The 23,289-nt window shown below is 58.6% G+C and overlaps 6 protein-coding genes and 1 non-coding gene across 7 annotated transcripts; 3 read left to right on the plus strand and 4 right to left on the minus strand.

The window, feature by feature from the left end:
* Positions 1-2,612: 2,612 nt before the first annotated feature.
* PSEUBRA_005944 (General substrate transporter) lies at positions 2,613-4,313 on the plus strand (the record flags this gene model as incomplete). Its single annotated transcript, XM_016439326.1, has 2 exons — positions 2,613-2,703; positions 2,785-4,313. 2 exons carry the CDS (start codon positions 2,613-2,615, stop codon positions 4,311-4,313), a joined length of 1,620 nt encoding a protein of 539 aa, XP_016289658.1.
* Positions 4,314-4,771: 458 nt separating this feature from the next.
* Positions 4,772-15,787, minus strand: PSEUBRA_005945 (FMP27, GFWDK domain protein; the record flags this gene model as incomplete). The annotated part of the gene is made up of 1 exon (XM_016439341.2): positions 4,772-15,787. One exon carries the CDS (start codon positions 15,785-15,787, stop codon positions 4,772-4,774), a length of 11,016 nt encoding a protein of 3,671 aa, XP_016289659.2.
* Positions 15,788-16,548: 761 nt separating this feature from the next.
* PSEUBRA_006535 lies at positions 16,549-16,655 on the minus strand. Its single transcript has 2 exons — positions 16,617-16,655; positions 16,549-16,583 (listed from the first exon to the last, which is right to left on the minus strand). It is a non-coding gene; the product is annotated as a tRNA-Gln (tRNA).
* A 479-nt stretch (positions 16,656-17,134) lies between these two features.
* On the plus strand, positions 17,135-17,956 carry PSEUBRA_005946 (Proteasome, subunit alpha/beta; the record flags this gene model as incomplete). The annotated part of the gene is made up of 1 exon (XM_016439324.1): positions 17,135-17,956. The coding sequence occupies one exon, from the start codon at positions 17,135-17,137 to the stop codon at positions 17,954-17,956; it is 822 nt and encodes a 273-aa protein (XP_016289661.1).
* A 291-nt stretch (positions 17,957-18,247) lies between these two features.
* PSEUBRA_005947 (uncharacterized protein) lies at positions 18,248-18,743 on the minus strand (the record flags this gene model as incomplete). Its single annotated transcript, XM_016439337.1, has 2 exons — positions 18,248-18,366; positions 18,437-18,743. The coding sequence occupies 2 exons, from the start codon at positions 18,741-18,743 to the stop codon at positions 18,248-18,250; spliced, it is 426 nt and encodes a 141-aa protein (XP_016289662.1).
* A 257-nt stretch (positions 18,744-19,000) lies between these two features.
* Positions 19,001-20,842, plus strand: PSEUBRA_005948 (Methionyl/Leucyl tRNA synthetase; the record flags this gene model as incomplete). Its single annotated transcript, XM_059465682.1, has 1 exon — positions 19,001-20,842. One exon carries the CDS (start codon positions 19,001-19,003, stop codon positions 20,840-20,842), a length of 1,842 nt encoding a protein of 613 aa, XP_059320308.1.
* A 272-nt stretch (positions 20,843-21,114) lies between these two features.
* Positions 21,115-22,976, minus strand: PSEUBRA_005949 (Aspartic peptidase; the record flags this gene model as incomplete). The annotated part of the gene is made up of 2 exons (XM_016439336.1): positions 21,115-22,531; positions 22,627-22,976. The coding sequence occupies 2 exons, from the start codon at positions 22,974-22,976 to the stop codon at positions 21,115-21,117; spliced, it is 1,767 nt and encodes a 588-aa protein (XP_016289664.1).
* Positions 22,977-23,289: the final 313 nt, after the last annotated feature.

Below are 23,289 nucleotides of genomic sequence, written 5' to 3' on the forward strand. Positions count from 1 at the left end.
CTCAGCGGGATGGGAGATAGCAAGATCAAGGTTGAGATCGACAGGCAGAAGGAGAGACGCACGAGATTGTGCGAGAGCATGGACGGAGGACGCGGCAGCAGCAGGCGGGCCAGACTCAGAAGCATGGCCAAGACGAGATCCACGGGAGCGATTGGCATCCTCCCGATCGAAATTGCGGAGGTTGGTATGCTGGATCGTTTGGTTATTGATGCGACCCTTGCCAGTCACGTCGTACATGTGGAGATACGTCACCCAGACCTGCTCGTCATGAAGGGCCTGGTGGAGCGAATCGGACAATTCTCGCGATTCGATCTGCGCTTGGACATCGCGAGCCGCGGCGCCCAGTTGCTCGTCTGTGGGACAGCGGTGGCCTTGAGACCGCAGCTCGCAAATTGTCAGATGCTCCGTAAAGTGTTCATGCGCCAGCTACGACGAGCGTAGAACAGACGGCTTGTAATTGGGCTTTTCGTGCTGGGGCACTTCAGCCTCGGTGTCTGCCAGATCAGCACCGTAGCCATCCTCGTAGTTGATGAGGTCCTCGGGAGCGCGGCGACGACGGACCGTTGGGACGCTTTGCAGCTGGACCGGCGGGTGCGATGGTCCTGGACGAAGTAGCAGCTGCCTGATCCTTGGCGGTGAAGGGATGGCGGTGGGCGAGCCCGCCCCGCTGCCAGATGCGCGGCGGCATGACCCCTCCGTCGATCTGAGCTATCCTTGAGCTCGCACGTCACTGCAGCCGTGGATACGAGCCTAGCTGAACCGGGCGTGGCGGCCAAGAAGACCTTCTTTGACGGACCGACACTTCTAGGTTCTTCGATGCTCGGCCGGATGCCCGGCGCGACCACTCCTGAGGCGTCGCGGTCCTTTTGGACGGCAAGAAACAACCCCGCAGATCCGACAGCCTCTCCTCCAGGCAACCAACCACCCCGCATCTCGAATCGCCTTGACCAATACTCACATCTAAGAGACCGTGACAGGACAGCTCAGCGGTCTCGTTCCTGACGAATCGGCATCAAGAACTGTGCGCGAAGAAGCGAGGAGCTGTTGTCAGGCAACGCACAAGCGAGCTTCAACACCAATCCGACGTCATCTACCGAGCACATCGGAAGTCGGATGCGACGCCATGTGATCGCTGGTACCACAGCCGGTGCACGGTCATTAGACAGCGCCTCGAGTCCGAACAGTGTTGCACACCGTCTCGCCCACAAGACGGTCGCACCAATGGTACCGCGCTTGCGCTTGGGGACGAATCTGGGGTTCGTTTCATGCTGTGCCTGACTCGGACGAGCGCCTCACCGGAAAACAAGGGCCGACGTGACCGCGTGCAAGGCGCAGATGCAAAATGATGTCACGCCCTGATCGCCTCGTGATAGCGCCCGCAGATCGCGCGCCCTTTGAAATTTAAGCATTCGAAAAATTCTCCGATGCCAGCCCGAGAAGCTGCAAATTTGGATCTCGACTCGCTGCTGGACGTGGGTCATGGATGGAGACGCTACGGCTTGCTCGCATTGCAACGAATCAAGATCGATGGGATGGAAGCATTTGGTTTCGCTCAAATTTGGCTTCACACAAAGACGCCTGTTGAGCGCGGGTGTGCCTTGGACCGACGAGATGCAAACGGGCATGAGGGCAACGCTGTGACGCTGCCTCGACCGGAAATAGCGCGGCGGACGTAGAGGAAGCTGGCGACGACTTCGGATCCTGAGTTCCGAGCAGGTCAAGCCAAGAAGTGTCGCGCCGCCGTCTACCATGTTCCTGACCCACAGCACGGTCGGTTGAGGTCGAGTTGACCGGCTATCTTCAGCCTCTCCCGATGCCGACAAATTTCGCTTGGCCCTTGTTCTTACGCATGGACTCGAATGTCATCGTCCAGAGACGATTGTTCGATGCTGTACCGCGATAACAAGGGGCACACGTGAACTCAGGAGACGAGGTCGTGCTCGCCTTGATGCATGTCCTCGAAGAAACGAAAGGATGCATATTCGAAGATCGTGGGGCCAATCGAGGGGACCCACGGTTGCAAGGCAAGCACAATGGGGTCACGGGCACTGCGGAGCCCACTATGACGGTCCAATGAGATCCTGGAGCAGGAAAGAGGGGCTCGGCTGCCAAGAATCGTCGAGCAACAGCCATTTCGTAACCTTCCCTCTGTTGACTGCCACGGAGAGCGGAGTCTGGAAAGAATTCTCCGGATCAACTGACGCGCTTTTTTTTGGTCTGAGTTGCCGACCTGGACGAGCGCTCCACTTTTTTCTTTCGGTCGTGCTGACGCCTGGCATGCGGTGCGACACAGAAGAGGGGTCGTGCCTGATCCGGCTCATCTTGGCCCCGGTGGGTGCAGGAGCAGGCCCCTTGCGAGCCCCCCGCCGCAATGGCCTCTTTTGAGATGAAAAAAGGCGGCCCGCAGCCGCTGGCAGTTTTTGAAGTGTGGGTTCGGGCCCCAGTGACGCTATCGCGAGGATACTATAAGAGGTCCTCTTGATCGTGAATCTTCCCCGTCCCGCTCCCCTTGGGTCTCTCAACACACATCTTCTCGCTCGTAATCCCGCCTCCCTTCGTTGCGACTCGTCAGTCAGAAGAGACCAGCAAAACTCACACGCTTCCCGCCCAAAATGGTCTTCCAAGTTCGCGGGACGCCCATCGGCGCCCTCACCATCTTCATCGCGGCTCTGGCCTCGATGGGTGGTTTCCTCTTCGGTTGGGGTACGTAGCACACTCTCATGAATCTTCAGCATCGATCTGTGAAGCTAACAATTCGATTCTGTGCCTTTCAATCCTCCACAGACACTGGTCAAATCTCTGGTCTTCTCGAGATGGAGGACTTTAAACGTCGCTTTGCAACTGTCGATGACCCCTCCGCCGTTGGCGGCAAGGATTGGAACCCCTGGCTTGAGGGTGTGGTTGTCTCCCTGCTCAGCGTTGGAACCGCAATTGGCGTGCTCATTGGCGCTCCCCTTGCCGACAAACTCGGTCGTCGTTGGGCCATGGTCGTAGAGTGCATCGTCTTCGACATTGGCGTCATCATCCAGGTCACCTCCTTCCTCTCTTGGGAACAGGTCGCCATCGGCAGATTGGTGACCGGATTGGGAGTTGGAGCCCTCTCTGCCGCGGTTCCACTGTACCAAAGTGAAACTGTACCACGACAAGTACGAGGAGCGTTGGTTGGAACATACCAGCTCTTTATCACCTTCGGGATTTTGCTCGCGTACTGTACAAACATCGGCACGAGAGGCTACAACAACTCAGCTCAATGGCGCGTCCCCATCGCCCTCGGCATCTTCTTCTCCTCGATCCTCGCTGTCGGCATTCTGTTCTGCCCCGAGTCTCCCCGATGGCTCGCCGCACGAGGCCGCAACGAAGAAGCCTACAAGTCCTGTGCAGCCGTGCGAGGCGCAAAGTACGGCGACAACAACCCCTGGGTCGAGGCCGAGTACCGGGACATCATCTCGGTCGTCAAAGCCGACGAGAAGATCAAGGAAGCTGGTTGGATCGACTGCTTCAAGCCTCGCAACAAGACGCTCTACCGTACGCTCCTCGGTATGACCCTCCAGGCCGGTCAGCAGTTTACAGGTGCCAACTACTTTTTCTACTTTGGTACGGCCATCTTCACGCAAGTTGGTCTCAACGACTCCTTCGTGACGCAGATCATCCTCGGTGCCGTCAACTTTGCCTGCACATTCCTCGGACTTTACATCCTCGAGCGATTCGGTCGTAGGTGGCCGCTCATCTACGGTGCCGCTTGGCAATCGTTCTGGCTGTTCGTCTTCGCCATTGCCGGTGTGGTGGGTGGTCCGAGGCCGGAGCAGATCTCGCAGGGCGTGGGCAAGTTGCTCATCGTCTCGGCGTGCATGTTCATCTTGGGTTACGCAAGCACCTGGGCGCCCGGTATTTGGATCTGGATCGGTGAGAGCTTCAGCTACCGCACCCGCGCTAAGCAGGCTTCGCTCGCAACACTCGCCAACTGGGTGTCCAACTTCCTCATCTCCTACTTCTCCTCGCCCATCGCCAACGACATCTACTTCTCCTACGGCTTCGTCTTTGCCGGCTGCAACTTGGCCAACTGCATCATTGCGTTTTTCTTCGTCTACGAGTCGGCGGATCTGACGCTCGAAGACGTCGATGCCATGTACAACGATCCCAACTGCAAGGCGTGGAACTCGACCAAGTGGGTGCCTGCTGGCTACACATCGAGGGACCAGATCAAGGAGAAGGAGTCCGGTCAGGGAAGCGAGGTCGGCGAGTGGAACTCGTCCCCCTCGGCTCTGCCGGACGAGCAGGAGAAGAACAAGACCAACCCTCTGCAGGTGGCCTAAGTTGGGCATCCTGCTCTCTACACTACGAAGGAATCGCTCGTGCCAACTGCTGGAATGTTTGCTGTTCCGAAAAGCTTTGCACACGCACACTTAATGTCGCATGACACCCATACCCTCTCATTGCAACGTTGCGTCTGCCGTACATCATTCCAGGATCGTGTGAGATGTGCATAAGCTCCGAGATGAGTGAAAGTTCGGGCAGCGCAGGCGCTTCACGAGCGGAGATGAGCCAGATGCACCGCATTTTGGTCCTCATCGTCCACTCTGATGTGGTCAACTTTCGCCCGATACAGCACGGTGATGACGAGTCGGGGCGGATCGCTCAGCTTGACATGTCAATCTCACTGTTGACTGCACACTCACACGTCGAAGCAATCGTAAGTCATCATCATCTCTATTCCGTGAAAAGATCGTGTTACTCTTCTCTGTGTTCGATCCACCACCCCCGACCTAGCATCTCATTTCTGCTGCCTCGTACCAAACTCGCCACTGGTCGCTCTCTCGCCATTGTTCCTCGCCAGCCCCGCCTCGTGCAGCGGACTGGTCGCATGGTAGCTGTTCCGCCTTGCTCCACTTTCACCGCTTCCACTCGCTCCGGAAGCGCTGCCGGTGCGCTGCCGCAGAGATTTTGGGATGAGCTTGTTCAGCTTGAACGGCACGACGCCGGAGGACGAGGGGGAGGGGCTGCGCGCGGGGGGACCTTCGGAGGTGGGCGTGCGCGAAGACCGGCCGAGCGAGGGGAAGCGGCGTGGCTGGTTCTCCTGCTGCGGAGTCAAGAGGTCGTCTACTTCGCCTGACGAGCCTGAATGGTTGGAGACGGGCTGCGACGCGGCTTCGTTGCTGTTGCTTCGCCCCCAAGCGTCGCGGATCTGACCGGCGAGGGTTTGGCCTGCGCCGTTGCGGCTACCGTCGTGGCCCAGCCCGTCCTCGCTGTGACTGTCGGGACTATCCGTGCGAAGCACCTCGTCGTCGTCGTAGACATCGCCGTAGCCGGAATCCTCGTCGTCGTCTCGATGCTCTTCACTGCCGCGATAGCTGAAAGTGTCCGTTGGAGAGTCGGCCAGATGGCTGCTGCTGCCATCGAACGATGATCGACCGTTGGGCGTCGGTGGCTCGACAGTGACATCGAGCGGTGTCCGCGCGTCTCTGGCGCGCGAGGCCTGTCGGATTGCACGGATGCTCTCGATCGCATTGCGCTTCCTGTTGGGTCGGTGCGTGATGATGTCCCGCAACAAGGTCGATTTCTGGTTCCACGCCGCCTTCAGCACGTCCTTTTTGAAGTTGTCCGCGAGGTCAACGTAGCCAAACGTGCTGTTGTGGTACTCGAAGGTGGGAGACCGGAAGACGAGGTCGTAAAGATCCGTGATCGACTTCTGCTTCTCGCCCTTGTATGAGAGGCAAAAGATGGTCTGCGAGATCTTGACGTAGACGAAAGTGCGGTAGGCAGATGCTCGAGATCGCATCTCGGCAGCGTTGCGTTGCGCAATGGCATACTGGTCGGTAGAGCGCTGGTCGCCGGTGCCGAGGTCCTTACCACTGCTCGGCGTACCCGGTCGAGACTTGGGCGAGTTTTTACCCTTAAGCGTGTTCGCCGTCATGGCTTTCGGAGGAGCGCGACCTGAATTACTGTCGCCGTCGTCCTCCCTCGAGCCATCGGAGGACTCACGGCCCGTGGACATCAAATCGTTAGTGGATGCGCTGCGAGAAGGCGGCGCAGTGGTGGACAAGCTTTGCGCGCTCGCGTTCATGCTGTCCCTCCGTGATCCGTCGGAAGATCCACCCGCCGACGAAGAGTTCTGCTTGCGACCGCCGAGCAATCGTGCCAAGGGGGACTTCTTCTTGGCGACCGTGTTGGACGGGCGGTTGGCAGCGTCCTCGATGCGCTTCTGCTCCTCCTCCTGCTTTTCGCGTTGCCGCTTGGTGCCAAAGATATAGTCCGTGATCTTGCGGCCCACCTTGAGCTCGATCTGGATCTTGACCGGATGCAGGTTGAACTCGAACGTGTCGACGATCGAGATACCTCCCACAGGAGGCAGCACGCTCCACATTGCATCGAGGAATCGCCCTTCTCTGGCCATCGGGTGATCTTGATGTCGCGTATGCTTGGTGATGATCTCGGCAAACATCGCGTTGGGATCGACGTTCAGCGCTTGCAAGTCTCGAATTGAAACTGTGTTGGCCGCAGAATTGTCTGCCTTGTTGAGCCAGGAGAAGCTGATGCCGCGCAGAGCCAACTTGGCCACCAGCTGCCCGGCCTCGTCGCCGATCATGTTCCACGCCACCTCCTGCGCCTGTGCCATAAAGCGCAGAGCCGACTTCTTCTCACGGTCCGCACCGCCTTTGCTGTCCTGTGATGTGGTGATGGCGTCCATGATCAGGTTCAGCTCTTCCACCAGTTCCACCATTTCGCCGAGCAACCCCACGAATTCCGCCCTGCCGCGCTCGTTGAGACGATGCGCTACGAGCATGTACTGGTCAACCAGCGAGCGGGCCTCGCGAATGCGAACCTGGAGCTCCGTCACAATGTCGGCTAGGCCAGAGACGTCCGTAAAGTCGTAGCTAAACATCATCTCTTCCAGCCTCTTGGCATGGTCGCGATGTGCCGGGTCTCGATACAGGATGAGGTCCGTCACTACGTTGTACAAGGCTGCAAAATGCTCACCGTTGGCAGAGACGGAGAAGCGCGGACAATTGAGGAAGATCATGTCCATGTGGTGATGCAGGTGATCCTGGACCGGCTTGCCGTCCTTCCGGAACGTCGAGACCGATCGTGACGAGTCCGAAAGGCGGAGCTTATTGAACTTATCGTAGTACATTGTGGCGTTGGTGTGCGGCACGATGCGCTCGAAGTCGCCTCCGTGACCGTGCATGTCGATGAGCGCCTCGAGCGGAAGAGACACAAAGGCGTGCTTCTTGACCTTGCTCTGCGCGCTCGCGTTCGGATGGAAGCATTGCAGATTGTCAAGGGCGAAGAAATTTCGCCGGAGGACGACGGCGTTGACAGAGTCTTCCGCACAGCTCTCATCCCGCACTGTGTAATTTTGAAGTCGCGTGCGGAGCGCCGAAACGATGACGGTGGAATTGTCATCGATCTCACTGCGCAACACCACTTGGGGCTTCAACAGCAACAGGACGTTGCTCTTGACAACATTGAAGTCGTCCGAGATGCCGTCGTCGGGCCGGATCTGACCGTCGGACGCATCGATGCCATCGGCCTCGGGCTGACAGCCCCAGCCTGACGTGCTGTATCCGTTCTTGCCGAACATGTGATTGACGGTGTCCTCGAGCATCTCGTGCAGGATGTCCAGGCCCTCTGCAGCCTCCGCACCGGGCGTCGATTGCTGCGGGGCACGACCCATGTAGCTGACGTGCCGCGGCTTGGAGCTGTCCGATTCGCGACCGCCCTTGTCCTTCTTCTTGAACAGGTCTCGGATGTATCTGACGGCCGTCGCCGTCATGTGGTGCGCGTAACCTCGCCTCAGGCGCGAGCTGTAGTAGTACTTCAGCAGGAGGGAACGGGTGACGTTGCTGAAGAAGAGCGTGGGATTGTGAGCCACGTAGCGATTGTCGAACATGCCGAGATCGTGGTAGAGCGAGGCGAGGTCGGCAGCGCTCAGCTGGAAGTTGCGGTCGTTTGGCGATGATGACATCTTCGGACTGGGCTGACCCGCCCTTCGGTGCCGCTCAGCACGGTCGGTGTGCTCCTGAATACGTCCGATGTGCGAGATGAAGCTACTGAGGATCCTTTCACGACTGTGTAGGTTGTCGAGGCGGTTCTGGTGGCCATGAGAGCTCTCCGACTCTGTCTCGGAATCGGAAACGTCGCGGTCGCTCGACTTCAAGACATGATCGATCTGGCTACGGATGACCTGCAGTCGGTCTTGTGCGAGCCTGCGCTGGATGTCGTAAGGCCTGTCGTTTTTGCCGACCATGCACGTGTGCGTATGCTCGTTACCAAATTTGCTGCGTTCGAGTCTGCGAAGGATACTCTCGCGATCCTGCGAGTCATCGCTGCGACGTTTGCCCTCCTCTCTGATGATGTGTTCCTTCTCACCTGCAATGTGCTCCAGCTCGGAATCCTTCTTGCGGTAGTAGTTGAACTGCGGGCACACCAAAGCTGGGAACAATCGAACCTGAGGCGAATCCTCCTTAATGGCCGCCGAGTCAATCTCAACGAAATCGTTCATGTCGATCCAGACCAGCTCATCGTCCGACACGATGGAATCCTCTGCAAAGATTTCGTCAAAGGCGTCTTCGCCAATCTCTTGATCCTCGGCAGCTTCGGGCATGCCAGTCTCGTCGCGTAAGCGAGCAGCCATAGCTCGGAGGTCGATCTCGTCGCATGTCATCTCCGCCTCGTAGAAGGGCTTGTGGAAGACAATGCGAGGCTCGCCGAGTTCGGGGCGCTCCTTGACTGTCTCCTGCTGACGTTGATGCATGTCGAGCGTGAAGGAATCGCAACGAGCCTTGACGCCGACGTGGGTGCGATAGCCCCTCGAAAACTCCTCCTTGCTGAATTGCCGGTACTGATGTGCGATGAACAGAGGCGCGAGGTCGATCCTGTACTTGATGGTCCCCAAGAAGCGACCAAATTTGGGCGAAGGAGGCGGGCTGTCGGGGAAGAGGCTGCCGGCACGAATGGGCAGACTCATAGCGCTACTAAACAGTCTCATCCAGGCCCAGAAGTGCTCCCATGCCAGCGGAGAGAAGTAGAAATTGTTCTGCGCATCGCAGTTCGCGTCCTTTCGTTTGCGACTGTAGCCGGGAAGGCCGTTCTTGGGCGAGAACACCGAGATGGCAAAATGAAGGTGGTGCGACCGCCAGCCACCGAAGGAATCACGTCGCTCATCTTCGGGGATGGAGTCAAAGTATTCATGCGTCTTCGGGATCACATCCCAATGCTTGATGCGATCGAAATAGCGACATTCACGGTAGAAGGGTTCCCCTTTGCACTTGTGCTGGCGTGAACACGTATCGTCGTCGCAGGTGCGTTCTCCGCGCAGACCCGCTCCCCAGCGAACGCCGTTCGTGAGTTTGATGACGACCTTGCGGAACGTGGGGTCCTTCATGTATCGGTACATGCTCGACGTGAAGGACGCATTCACCGATTTGCGATCCTCCGACTCGTGAAAGCTGCCGTCGGCGTCGTGATCGTGCGACTGCTGTCGCTGTTCGGATAAATGTTCGCTATCGTCTTGCATACCCGTGGCTGCGTGATCGACGTAGTCGCACAGATCTGGGATCGCAAGCACGTACTCGTGACTCAGGATCTGGAAGAACTCCTTCTCTGGGTTGTCGTAGCCGAGACGGATCTCCACACCGCCTTTCCAGGACTTGACCCAACCGGCACCGTGACCTTCGATGCTGTATGGATCGCGACTGCCCTTCATATGGAAGTTGAAGCCGCCTTCATCCTCGAATTTGAGATTGACGTGTCCGTGAAGGATCAGTGGCAATTTGTCCCAGAAGCCGAGTTTGGGCGACGGATCGTGCGGAGGCGGCGTGATCGCGTCGATGACCCGCATCACATCCTGGATCGTAGGCTGGATCGACTGGCCCCACACGACACGTGTCGGATATGGCGTCCGCAGCCTGATCGTCGGTGTGCCGTATGCCTTGACGGACATAGCCACCTTTGGGATGATGATTCCGTATTCGACTGCGTCAGACCGACCCGTGGCTGCTGGAACGATGACGGCTGGCACGTGTCGGATTGACTCGGGCCCTCCCAGCTGCTCTGCGATGACAATGTCGCCTTCAAAGCACCAAGCCTTTCGAGTGTCGCTCTCAGCGCGATGCGTCGGTGGAACGTGGAGCAACGGCATCGGGTAGTCGCGCAGGTTGACGCGCCACTCTCCCATCTCCCACTTAACGTGCAAAGGAATGACGAGCGAGTAGGGAGTATCCTTGGGCACGCCGGCTCCTTTCTCGTGGATGAAGTCGCGCAATTCGTCGATGGGAAAGTGAGCTTGGCCGACTTGCAGAGCCACCCGGTACATCGTGGAACGCAACAGTGGCGCTGCTTTCCCGATGGGCAAGACTCTGACCGGAAGCTCGTCAAAGCTCCTCGACATGTGAAAGCGTCCGTAGGTGGTCTTCCGCAGTCTCTCTTGACGACGCGACTGCTCCGACTGGGCGTTGAGGTATCTTCGAACCCAGCTGGAGGAGTTGAAGGCGTTCAAAGCGATCCTGGCTTGTGCGAGGCTGACGTGCTGATGCTTCGACTTAGTGGAGCGAGCGTCGTGTGAGGTCGTACTGGAGTAGCTGTCATCATCATCGTCGAAGCTTCGGATGGATGAAGCTGCTGACATGGCGCTGCCATCGCTTCGGCTCGAACGGAACGACGTGCTGCCCTGCGGCATCCTGGATGCTCCGATCGCTTCGGCCTTGGCAGCGAAAGCGGCTTCCCTCTCGTCGCGGGCGGCGTTCTCAGCTAGCCCTGCACGCCAGATGAGATTGAGCTTGGTCTCAAATGGATCGTCTTCGGCTTCGATCGTCAACACCCGCACTTTGAAGGTGATGTTGGGGAGCAGCTTCGGGTCCTCCGCCACTGGTGCGATAGCCGAATCGTCCTTGTCCAAAAGGAATTGATAGAAGAGCTGCTTGGTCGCCTTGATCGCCACAGAGGTGTTGTCGATGATGGAATACACGAGGTACCCGTAGGGAATGCGGATGAGTGCTGCGTCCCCACTGACAAGGATGCTTGGCTTCTGGTCCGGGACCTTTGGAGGCATTGTGCATCTCCAGTCTCGCAAACGCACGGCTTCTTCCCAGACGTTGCCAGTCACATGCTTGGGACTCTCCACCGCGCCCATGATGGACTCTGTAGACACCGACAGGCCATTTCGCGGATCTTGACGCACTTCAAGCCTTCGAATTCGCATGAAGATACGTGTTGACCTCGGCAGCATCACGAAGGTATGCACTTCGTTGATGTCGAATCGACAAGAGACGCTCGGCTTGGGATGCTTCGAGTTCGATGGCTCGGACTGTTTGGATCCTGTTTTGTGAGATGATTCGTCCTTCGCGCTGGTGTCCACGCCGCCCTTGGCTCGAAGTGCGAGGTGCTTGAAGGTGGAGAAGGCCAAGAGGAAGCAGTAGGTGTGGAGAAGGTCGATGTTGAACGAAACGAGCTTGGTGTGCTCGCTCGTAATCAAGACCTCGTCTTCGCTCGTGCCCGTTGATGGCGCCTTGTCCTCAGACTGAGGAGGACGCACGACCGCTTTGCATGCAGCATACGGCGTGAAGAAGATAAAGTTGCTTCGATCCTGCTGGCGGAACCTGGGACGATGCTGCTTGGATGCATGGACACGCGCATCGTCCTTCTTGAAGGTCCAGACGTTCTCGGCGAGCAAGGACGTGGCAGGGCGATCCAAAGTCTCCTCCCCCTTGGGCCATGCTTCGCCTTGCCCAGCCTTTGCCTGTGCGAAGCTTTCCGATGCAGTGCCTTCGGTGTGCTGTTTGGTAGCAAACTCGGCATCGAGGATTGGGAAAATGCCGGCTTGGTGCAGGACGACGCGCGCCAGTGCTACGCGAGGATGTCTTGCGGCCAGCGATTGCCCTTGCAACTGCAGATCTTCCGACAGCTCCAGAGCAGTGCGCGCGCCCCAGTTGGTCTTTGGCGCCGCCAAGTTGGTCTTGGTCTCTGCCACCCCGGCATACTCAATGACGATGCGCTCGGCCTCGAGACCCACGCCGCGCGCAATCTTATCTTCGATGCGACGATCTGGACCACCGAGGTGAGCGATGGTACGTCCGACGGAGAGGTAGACCGCCAAGCCTCCGGGCAATTGCTCGACCAAGGGTTTGGGCTTGACCTTTGTCTCCGCAGCCGGGCTCGATTTAGCATGGTCTGCGTGTGAATCAGCATCGACGCTGCCTGCGTTGTGTGAGTCTCCTATGTCTTTCTGATGCGGTGCCTTCGCCCGGATGATGGCAGCAGCAATATCGGCGTAGGTATCCAGCGCCGAGATGTGCCACGCCTCGATGTCGATGTCTTCGATACTGGCTCGAAATTCGGCAACAGTGTCCGTTGCGGACAAGACGGGAACATCAACGCAGAGAGCGGAGCCTCGAGGCTCTGCCATGCCCGGGATACGGCCGGAGCCGAGCACCTCAAAGCTGTGCAGGGCCAGCAGATGGTGCTGCGACGATCCGATGGCGGGAGCGGTCTGGGTTGACTGGGGTCGAAGGAAGGCTCGGGACGAGTCCTGAGGGTCCGAGCTCAGCGACAAGAAAGACTCGACGGCATCTACGCGCAGGGATGTCTCGAATTGGTACCGGAGGCTGAAGCGAGTCTCTGTTGCCAGAGTCGACTTTCGCGAATATCCCGGCATCCGCACCTTGCCTGTCTTTGACATGGTGTCTCGAATTGAAGACCGACGTGCTGTGTCTGGCTTGTCCCCTTCGCTAGATTGCGGGCGAGGCTGCTCCATCTCCCTCATGCGCTTCAATGTCTCTTCCATGGTGAGATTGCTCTCCGTGTATCGTTCGGCAGGATGGCTATCGGCTGGGACATGCCCATTCTCAAGCCCGAGCGCGGCCTGATCGCCTTGGTCGACTGCGTCTCGTTTGGTACCAGCCCGGTCGGTGGCCCCGCTGATGGGCCATTCGAGGCTGTCGCCCTTAAGCGCCTTGTACGCAGCTCTCTTCTCGGCTGCAGGCCGCTTGACATACTCGTCCTTGTACTCGCCAAAGAAGACAAAATCGACGTTGGGCACCGTCAACACGAGCTTGCGCGAGCTATGCTCATCCGATGCGCTTGCTTGCCCTTGCGACGAGCTTTGAGCACCATCTTCCATCTTTCCTTGGCTCGCGTCCAGCACCAGCGAAACGCGCTCGACGTGAATGCCAGCAGCGATTCTCGGGATCTGCCGAAGCAGTTCGATGTCCGTCTTTGGCCGAGGAGGCTGCTCGATGCCGATCTTGGCGCGTTGGATCTGCCTCCTCCTGCTGAACTCTTCGGTGATGGGAGGGATGGCGGTGATGTCGTCCATGCAGATGTCGGACTCGACTCCGCCAACGGCCACCTCTATCGCGGTGGCGTGCTCGTTTGGATCGCTTGCCAATAGAAGGCGAGACACTTCGGGGCACGTTGCAAACAAACCAAACGGGGTCCAAGAAGACCTCGCCACCACCGAGACGTCGCCGACGAAGAGCAACCGCGAGCCACGTCCGCTTCCACTGGCACCGCAACGTACATCGAAGCTTGCCAGATTGAGCTCTACGAGGAAGGTGCGTCGATGCTCGATCGCTGTGCCGCCGTGCATTCGTGGTCCCTTGTGCTCCGAGGCAGGCCTATTGGCAGATTTGCTCTTTGTCTTGGGCCGAGTTCCTTTGCTGGTCGACGTCTTTGCAGGCAAGCCGCACGTGCCGATCCAGCGACGATGAAGGTCGTCCTTGGGATCGCTGTCTTTGAGCTCGACGTTCAAGCCAGTCATGCAAATGCCGAGCTCCCTCGATGGAAGTGGGGCATCCGCCGTGTTTTGGCCCTCTACATCTGCGCCTTGAGAGAACGATGAGAGGAGCGCGTCGGAAGAGGCAGTGAGGCGGACTGATGGTAGGGAAAGTGCCACTGAAGAGACCATGGAGAGTGCTGAGGCAAAGGTCGAAGGGCGCTGTTGGACCAGATGCTTGGAGAGAGCCGATCGCTGTCCGTCGTGAAGTCCTGTCTGCGTGGGTGCCCATCCGGTTCTGCGCGCCTTGCGCTCTTCGAGGATGCACATGGCACGGTGAGCTGCATCGAGCCCGACCGAGATGTTCCCAAGCTTGAGCCGGGCGGCCAAGGTGCGGTCGCCTCCCAGCGCAAGGTTCGAGCCCACGAGTAAGGTTGCAGTCAGCTCGGTGAGGCCCGAGATGGATGCGATCCTCGCCGCCGCCGGTATCGTTTGAAGCTGCTGTAGCGGGATGCCATCGTCAGTGTGCTGTCGAGACCAGCCCGAGTCGGCATGAAAGTCGGATTCGACCAAGGGCTCCAAGGCCCAGTCTGCCCAACGATCGGCAAAGCCTCGCAGCGTGCCCGAAGGCATTTTGGAAAGGCGAGATGCGCTATTGCTGCGAGCTCGTCTAGGGTGGGTGGGACGGGGCGAAAAGTCGACGCTGTCGTCGTAGCTAGACGCTGCGAGATCCAGGTCCGCGTCCGACTGACTTGGTGAGAAGAGATCACGACCATTGCGCTTCTGAGAGGAAACCGGTGTCGATGGTCCCGAAGAAGGTGCAGCCCGGTCTCGCCGCGACTTTGGCTTAAATGTCGGCCTGCGAGTCGGCTCAGGTTTGAAAGAGGCTTCGAAGAGGTCGATGCTGTCGATGCGGAGATGAGCGGCGATCGTGCTCGGAGACATGCCGGCAATGAGATACGCAGAGACGTCTCGAGCACCCGAGCCGACTCTTGTCGGCATGGTGCGCATCGCTTCGAAGAAGCGGCTCCAGGTAGGCTCCTGGGCGGACGACGATGCGATCGCGTCGTCGGAGCTCTGTGAAGTCTCGCGGGTACCTGAGAAGGCGGAAGAAGAGTCGGGCGACATGGAGAAGGTGAGGCCAGCTCGGCCGATTCGGGCGACAGCTTCGGCTTCCTGAATGTAAACTTCGATGCGATCCACCTGGATGGAGACGAACGATGTGAGGACGGGCAGGCTGGAGGTGAGGATAAACAGGGCAGCCCGAAAGGCCCTGAGCGCGATGCCCTTGAGAGAGGGCACGACGGCACACCGAAGCCAAGTCGCAAAACCCAGCACCGAGTGTATCGAAAGCAGGCTGGCCCGGTGACACGTCTCGTAGATGGAGGATGCTTGTGGTTGGGTCCCGTCCATCTGCTGGGTATGCTCTCGATGCGTCGAGATGGTATTGGCAGATGCAAAGGAGCTGGAAAAGGTGCGCTTGTTACCGAGCGAGGGTGACATGGGAGGGCTGCTCATGAGTCGCTGCAGTCGGAGTTCTTCCTGCTCCTCGAGTGTCATTGCATCAGAGACTTTGTGGAGATTATCATCGGCTGCTGTTGATGTTGTTTTGGAAGATGGTGCAGTGGATGCCTTGTCGGCTTGGTGTGGATGCTGCTGGGATCGAGGAAGACGCACACCGACGCCCTGAACATGAAGCGTGATGATGGCGCCGCTCTTGCGCGGCACTACTTTTGGCTTCTCCTCGGCCTTACGGAGGAAGTAGGGCAGGTGAATCGTAGCGTAGATCCGCTGAATCTTGACTTCGAGCTGGTTCTCGTTCCGTGAGAAGGCGGCAGAATCATTGTGGAATCCTTTGGAGCGGTACTCGATGCCACGAATACCGCGCAGACCGGCCCTGTTGATACGCAGCTTGCCACGAAAGAGGATGCGAGGCAGCCGTGGAAGGACGGAGCGAAAGAAGATCGCCGTCAAGAGCAAACCGATGAGGAAAGCCCACATGATTCTCCAGGCCTTGTCTGAGACGTCTGGTGGTGGGGGAGCTGTGATGGGCGTGTGAGGTGACGGGGAGGTCGACATCTTGTATAAGTACAGCAGGCGAAGCGAGAGCACCTTGGTGCAGTCGCGACACGTAGGGGGGTTGGTGGGAAGTTGAAGGGACCGCGTCTAGTGAGTCGTGTCGTGCGTCATGTTGTTGTTGTAGTGGTGGTCGCGAGGGTCATTGGGGCTGCTGCTACCGCGTCGAGAGTCCCGTGGTGATGGTGTCTGGAATGACGGGTCTGCAAGGGAGCCTCCTGGACCGTGGGGATGATGAGGAGTAGCCGATGTTGGCGTTGAGCGGGAGATGAAGTCAAAGCGGTCATCTAAGCGCGGCACGCGGCTCACTCAAAATTGTCACGCTTACTGAGCTGCACCCTTACTTCTCGCTTGTGACTTCTCACAATTGTCACAATGTGCTGAGGCCCCTCCGTCGCTTCATCCGAGCTGCATTTCATACTGTACGCATCACCCGCAACGCCGGCATCCGACGCATGCCAATCGGGAGATCACCCGCTTCCCACGCCGTCAGCATGGGCTCGAAAGCGACACGGAAGCTGTCCGAGTAGTCGCGCGCGCACTTTTTCGAGAGGCGAAGCGGGCTCCACGGGAATTCCGGTAAGCGAGAAATGTGGAGCTATGCAAGCGTGCAGCTGGCCCCACCGGGAAAGTCTTCCGGAAATTCCGACTGGCTTCCTCATCAAGCTCTGCCTTCATCTCATCCAACATTGACTCCCACCATCGTCCCCACCATCCACAGATGAAGTCGTCGAACAGGCTACAAGGAGTACAGGAGAAAAAGGTGGTCATGCTGGGATTCGAACCCAGGTAGCCAGAACCGTTTGACCTTAGCACAGACTTGTTGTACCTATCAAAATCTGGAATGCTTCGACCACTACATCACACGACCTTGTTGTTGGCGCGCCCGGAGAGGTTTGCAATCTTGAGCGTGTGGCAGCATTGTCGTGTATCGAAGTGCGAGAGGCCTTGACTAGGGCAAAGTCCGCCGACAGGCTTCCCTTATTGCTTTCATCGACTTCGCCAAGCTACAGTAGTTGAGCGGAGGACAGCGAGCAAATGTTCGTCCTCACAAATGTCAAGCTCAGCCGTGCAGGAGGATCGGAAATCGGGCAGCACCCGCCCGCGAGCAGACCAAATTTACAAGGCAGCAGAACGCGTAGATTTCAGAGTGATCGGTGCGCCAACCAGGGCCTAAAATGCACAGACACGCAATTTGACACGCAACGCAGCACTAAACCAACACCGCAACTCCACTTGCTCTTCTAGCATCACCTTCTTCACTTTGACAGCAGCCTCTTCATCGTCGACCACGCACTCTCAGACTTCCGCGCCTCAGTCCATTTCGATCCAGATTTCAAATCGCCCACCATGTCGCGCAGGTACGACTCGCGCACGACGACCTTCTCCCCCGAAGGGCGTCTCTACCAGGTCGAATATGCCATGGAGGCTATCTCGCACGCTGGAACGGTCATCGGCATTCTCGCCAAGGACGGTATCGTTCTTGCCGCCGAAAAGAAAGTCACATCCAAACTGCTCGAGCAGGACCAGTCGTCCGAAAAGATCTTTGCCGTCTCGGACAACGTGATGGCAGGTGTAGCCGGCTACACCGCGGACGCCAACTCGCTGGTCAACTTTGCGCGCAATGCGGCGCAGCAGTACCTCGCCGCATACGACGATGACATGCCTGTCGAGCAGCTCGCTCAGCGTCTGTGCGATTACAAGCAGGGCTACACCCAGTTTGGTGGTCTTCGTCCCTTCGGCGTGTCCATCCTCTACGCGGGGTACGACGACCACCACCATTTCCAGCTGTATCACTCGGACCCATCGGGAAACTACTCCGGTTGGAAGGCGACGTGCATCGGCAACAACAACGGTACCGCAACATCGTTGCTCAAGCAGGATTACAAGGACGACATCGGCATCCAAGACGCCATGGCGCTGGCGGTGAAGATCTTGAGCAAGACCATGGACAGCACCTCGTTGGACAGCGAAAAGCTCGAGTTCGCCACATTGACGCTCAACGCAAGGACGGGAAAACCACAGACCAACATCTTCAAGCCAAACGACATCGATAGGCTGTTGAACAAGCACGGTCTAGCTAAGCCAAAGGACGCCGAGGAGGGAGCGGCGGCAGCAGCGGCGCCAGCGACAGGAACGGCAGAGTCAAACGCCATGTCGGTGGATTCGTAGCGCAGCTCGCCTCTTGTATCAGTAGCAATAACATGAGTCCAGATCGAACAGGTGTGTGTGGACACTCTCAGCCTCAACAGCGAGTCGGCAGCGGTTTCTTCTCACGCCAGAGTCGCGAGCGTGAACGGCTTTAAAAACCTCAGTGCCTTCTCCTGAAGCGGTTTGACGTCCAAAGAAAGCGCAGTTGCGTCACGCTGTCGATTCGTTGAGAAGCACGACGACGTCTGATTGCGTGGAACAGTAGATTCATGTTCGTTCCAACATCAATGTATCAACGACATGTGCATCGTTCTACTCCTTCTTCCCGCCGTCTCCCTTGTCCCCGCCGAAGATTCCCCCAGAGCTGTTCATAATGCTCTGCAGCCTCTCCGGCGAGACATCAACACCAGCATTCTTGAGCTCCTCCATCACTGTCAGCCACAAACACACATGCGCGGTCAGCGTCTCTTCTCCTCATCACGCTGCAGGGGTTTGACATACCTTTCGTGGTAGCATCGCGCACCTCCTGGTTGCGGGCCAGCTTGACCATCTGCCACATGCTCGGTTTCTCACCCGTGTGCAGATCGACGCCGTTCTGCTTCATCACTTCGACGAGATTCGTGATGGCCGACAGGGCGGAGGGGGAGTGGGCGAGCTTTTCGAATCCCGGTGGGAGTTGTGGGAAGCTGTTGGGGGTTGGGGAGGAGGCGTAGGTGCGGAGTAGGGGCAATGAGCGAGGCGCGAGTCGAGGCAGAGGGGCCAAGAGGGAGGGTCGCGCCGCGGCGGCAATGAGGCGGTTGATCAACATGGTGGTGTGGCTCGTGATGGGTGGGCTGGCGAGTGGTTGGTGTTGCTGGGCGAAGAGCGGTGAGAGTGGCGAGGATGGTGAGAAGGAGCAAAGCTTTTGGCAGAGAGGCAAAACCTCCACCTTGAACGAGGCCGACTTCCGACACGGCCAACTTTTTGCACCAAGACCCTGAACCGTTTCTTCTCGAGCTCGACACCACCACCACAAGCGCGGTCACTGCAACCAGTGTCGGGTCGCCCGGGGCCTGCACAGCAACGATGATCACATCAATACGACCCATCCTCCCCGCCAGCCGGTGTGTCGCATCTTTATCGCGGCTGGCGTCAACACGACCCCTGCGCGCAGCCCCTCTCCAGACACTACGATACCCGCCATCCTTACGAGCCTTCGCTTCGACATCCAGATCACCGTCCACCTCACCGCCCTCGCGCAAGCCATACTACATCACCACGCCGATCTTCTACGTCAACGCAGATCCGCACATTGGGCACCTCTACTCGGATGTCATCGCCGATGTCTTCGCTCGGTGGCATGGCTACATGCATTCTGGCTATTCTCCTTCCTCCTCCTCTTTGCCGGAAGACGATGCAGTGAGACCACTGCTCAGCACGGGGACGGACGAGCACGGGCTGAAGATCCAACGAGTCGCCGAGAGCGCCGGCGAAGACCCTCGTCTGCTGTGCGATCGCATCAGTGGGCGGTTCAAGGAGCTAGCGGACGCGGCCAACATCGACTACACGGGCTTCATCCGCACCACCGACTCCGATCACAAAATCGCAGTCGAGCACCTGTGGCGCACTTTACGCGACAAGGACCTCATCTACAAAGGCTCCCATGAAGGATGGTATGCTGTCTCTGATGAGGCATTCTATCCCGAATCCGCCGTGCACAAGGTCAGCAACCCCACGGGTGAGGAGATGCAGAGCATTGAAACGGGTGCTCGAGTCGAATGGTCCCAGGAGGAGAACTACAAGTTCCGTCTATCTGCGTTCCGTCAACCTCTTCTGGACTGGCTCCGAGCCGACGCGCGGTCGGTGCAGCCGGCAAAAAAGCACGCCGAAGTGCTCGCCGAGGTGGAAGCTGGGCTTTCGGACCTCTCGATCTCGCGCCCTCGCAGCCGGCTGTCCTGGGGCATCCCCGTACCCGATGACCCAGACCACACGATCTACGTCTGGGTCGACGCGCTGACCAACTACCTCACCGTCACTGGCTACCCTCTCTCGCCGAAGGCGTGGCCAGCAGACGTCCACGTGGTGGGCAAAGACATCCTGCGCTTCCATGCGATCTACTGGCCCGCCCTTCTGCTCGCTGCCGGTCTCCCCCCACCCAAGACGGTGCTGGCCCACGCACACTGGACCATGGGCAAGGCAAAGATGTCCAAGTCGCGCGGCAACGTGGCGAACCCCTTCGAGGCAATTCAGCTGTTTGGGTTGGATACGCTGCGCTTCTTCCTCATGCGGGTAGGGGGGAGCTTCGGCAGCGATGCGGATTACAATCCCAGTGTGTTGGTCGAGTACCATCGGAAGCATCTGCAGGGTCAGCTTGGTAACCTTTTGTCACGCATTTGCGCACCCAAGATCCATGCTCGGCTGGAGGGCTTCCCCCAGGACGCAACGACCAACTGTCTCATCCGACCGTCGAGAGAGCAACTCGATCCGCTGATGGACGCCGACGCCCTCGCCCTGTGCCAGAATCTCGAAGCGGCCCTCCAGGAGTTGCCCTCCAAAGCGGATATGGGGATGCACGCCTTCGAACCAGCCAAAACCCTCGAAGCCATCTTCACCACCATCGCTATGGCCAACGAGCTCACCGCCCGCCTCGAACCGTGGTCCCCCCAAACCCCCGTGCCCGTGGTGGTGGAGTGCCTCACGCTCGTCACCGAGTGTCTGCGCATCAGCGGCTTGTTGCTGCGCCCCTTCATGCCAGGCAAGATGGTCGAGCTGCTGGACACGCTCAAGGTGCCCCCCGAACAGAGGGTGAGGAGGAAGGATTTGATCGTCACGGATGGCGAAGGGAGACTCGTCTCGCATGTCGTGCAGCGGGGCAAGGGCGAGGGAAAGGCGAAACCGCTCTTTCCGAGGATAGAAGTCGAGGTGTGAGGCACAGTCGCAAAGTGTCACCTCATCGAGATCACCTCTTCGAACACGTCACGCTCGAATGAATGGCGCATGCGAACCATGTGTGGGAACCGCAATGCGGATCGATCGTTTGTGAGAACCAAGAGAGTGTTCATTGAAGCAACGGCGGGCCCGAGGTAAACGCGGAGCCCGCCACAAGGGGGAAACCAAAAGAGTGAGCTACAAAATCCAAGAGACGATGCGCGCAAAGCTTCCCAATACCGAAAGCTACATTATTCCAAGAGTCGAGTCGATCAGAGAACGAGCACGGCGCCAACGAACACCGCCGCGAACGAGACAGCCGACATGGCGACCACTACATTCGACGCGGCCGAGGACGAGGAGCTGCCACTGCTGCTGCTTCCACTGTTGCTGTTGCTCTGCGCGGTCGTCAGAGCCGGGTTGGAAGTCGACACGACCGTGCTGGCGGAGGGGACAGGCAGCGTTCCACCCGCCTCGACACCCGTCGCCGTCGCCTGGGACGCAAACGTCGTCGATCCCGTCGGCAACGGCAGTCCGCCACCCGCACCGTTCGCCGAGCTCGAACTCGACCCGGACGCACTGCTCGACGCCGAGCTCTGCGGCGTCTGCGACGAAACCGCATTGCTCGTCACCGATACGATCTGCGCTTCACTTCCCTTCAAACTCGCAAACCCAACGCGTCCACTGCCGTCAAACACGGAAAAGACGTTCTTGAGGAACGAATCGCCGACAATCCACTGCGGCACTCCGTACGCCGACGAGCCGAGGTCGATCTCGAACAACGCGCCGAGACACGTGCTCGAGGTTGTGTAGGGGTACGAGCCGAGGTTGAAGTCGGCCGAGTTCATGGACCAGCTCTTGCCACCGAATGTCATTTGGATGTTGAGGTTGGTGGAGCAGGGGAAGAGGTAGTAGCCGGACATGCCGACGCTGGATGCGGACCGAGCGCCGGAGATCTGCGAGTAGAAGGCTTGGATCGAGGACGAGGGACCGCCGATGAGCGTGGTGCCCGTGTCGATGGCGGCGAGCGGGTTGCTACCGATGTTGGCATTGTTGCCGTTGACCGAGATGCCGCCGAGCGGGATGGTCCAGTAGCCCAAGCCTTGGGTGTTCTGGAGGTTGTTGGGGATGTTGGTGTAGGTGATGTCGCCGTTGTACTGGTTCGAGTCGATCTCGCCGAGAGTGAAGACGCCACCGGGGCTCTGGATGTCGTTGATGTTGGGGTCGTTGGGGTTGATGTTGTCGATGTTGCGGGCGAGCTGGAAGGTGAATGCATTGGTCTTGAGCACGTTTTCCTTGGCAAGCACCTCCCAGAAGGGAGTGGCACCGCTGGTGGCGAGAGACTGGAAGCCCATGCCCATGATGCCCGAGGTGGGGAACTCGACCGTGTTGGCAGCGACCGAGCTGGCCTCGGCAAAGGTGAGGTTGTTGACCGTGTAGCCTGCGAGCGAGACTCGGTCGGCGGCGAGAACACCGCGAACACCGCCAGTGCCGTAGGTGATGGTGAAGGGAGTGGAGGAGCCGATGTTGGTGGAAGAGGCGCCCGTGTTGTACTTGACCAGATCCGAGTCGCAGTTCTGAGCCGTGCCGCAGTCCGAGTCGACGAGCCAGAAGTCGGCAGAGCCGGTGTCGAGAACAATGTTGAAGTTTTGCGCGGGTGTTCCGACCGAGACTTGAGCGTAATAGTAGCTGTGTTGTGTGGCGTGAGAAACGAGCGTGAGAACGGAAGGTCAGTTTCACTGCGGACGATGAAGTGGGTGAAATGAATGGAATCTTCTACGTACCTGTCAGGTCCCACGTCGGTGAGTCCGATGGTCTGGCGCTTTTGGTTTGGGCTGACAGCGCCGTACTTGGCCTTCATCACCTCGGCCTGTCGGAGAGCCCACTTCTTGGTCGTCTCGGGGTCACGCTTGCGAATGTCGGGATGCAGCCCGCCGTGCCTCTTGTAAACGGGCACGGAGACGGAGCCCTGCGAGAGGTCGTTGAGCGAGCGACTGGCAAGGCGGAAGGCATGAGCGGTAGCGAGATCTCCAGTGTGTTCGGGATTGTTCTGCAGAGGCAAGACGTATGCTTGGACTGACGAAGCGCAGACCAGCGCCGCGGTCACTGTCGAGAGGAGTGCCTGGAAAGCCATTGTGGACAGAGCTGCGTTTGGCAGCGAAGGGTCGATGGGCGTTAAGTGGCGATGCAAGACAATATCAGATGAGGTGTCGTCGCTGAAGGGGCAGAGATGGTCGATCACGATCCTAGTGGTGGAGAAGAGAGTTGAGATGAATCAAGAGGCCTGTTCAGCAAAGAACTCAAGGTCTGGAGTCAAGGGTCTTCGTTCTTGCCGTCTCCGCCGCCAAGATTGATCACTGTGCAGCACGACAATGGCGGGGCCAGAAGGGTGTGCTTCTCTTCCGACTGAGCCTTCACAGAGTGTGAGTGTGTGTGTGTGTGTGTGT

The sequence above is a fragment of the Kalmanozyma brasiliensis genome (assembly GCF_000497045.1).
Source record: "Kalmanozyma brasiliensis GHG001 unplaced genomic scaffold PSEUBRA_SCAF8, whole genome shotgun sequence".
Lineage (NCBI taxonomy): Eukaryota > Fungi > Basidiomycota > Ustilaginomycetes > Ustilaginales > Kalmanozyma > Kalmanozyma brasiliensis.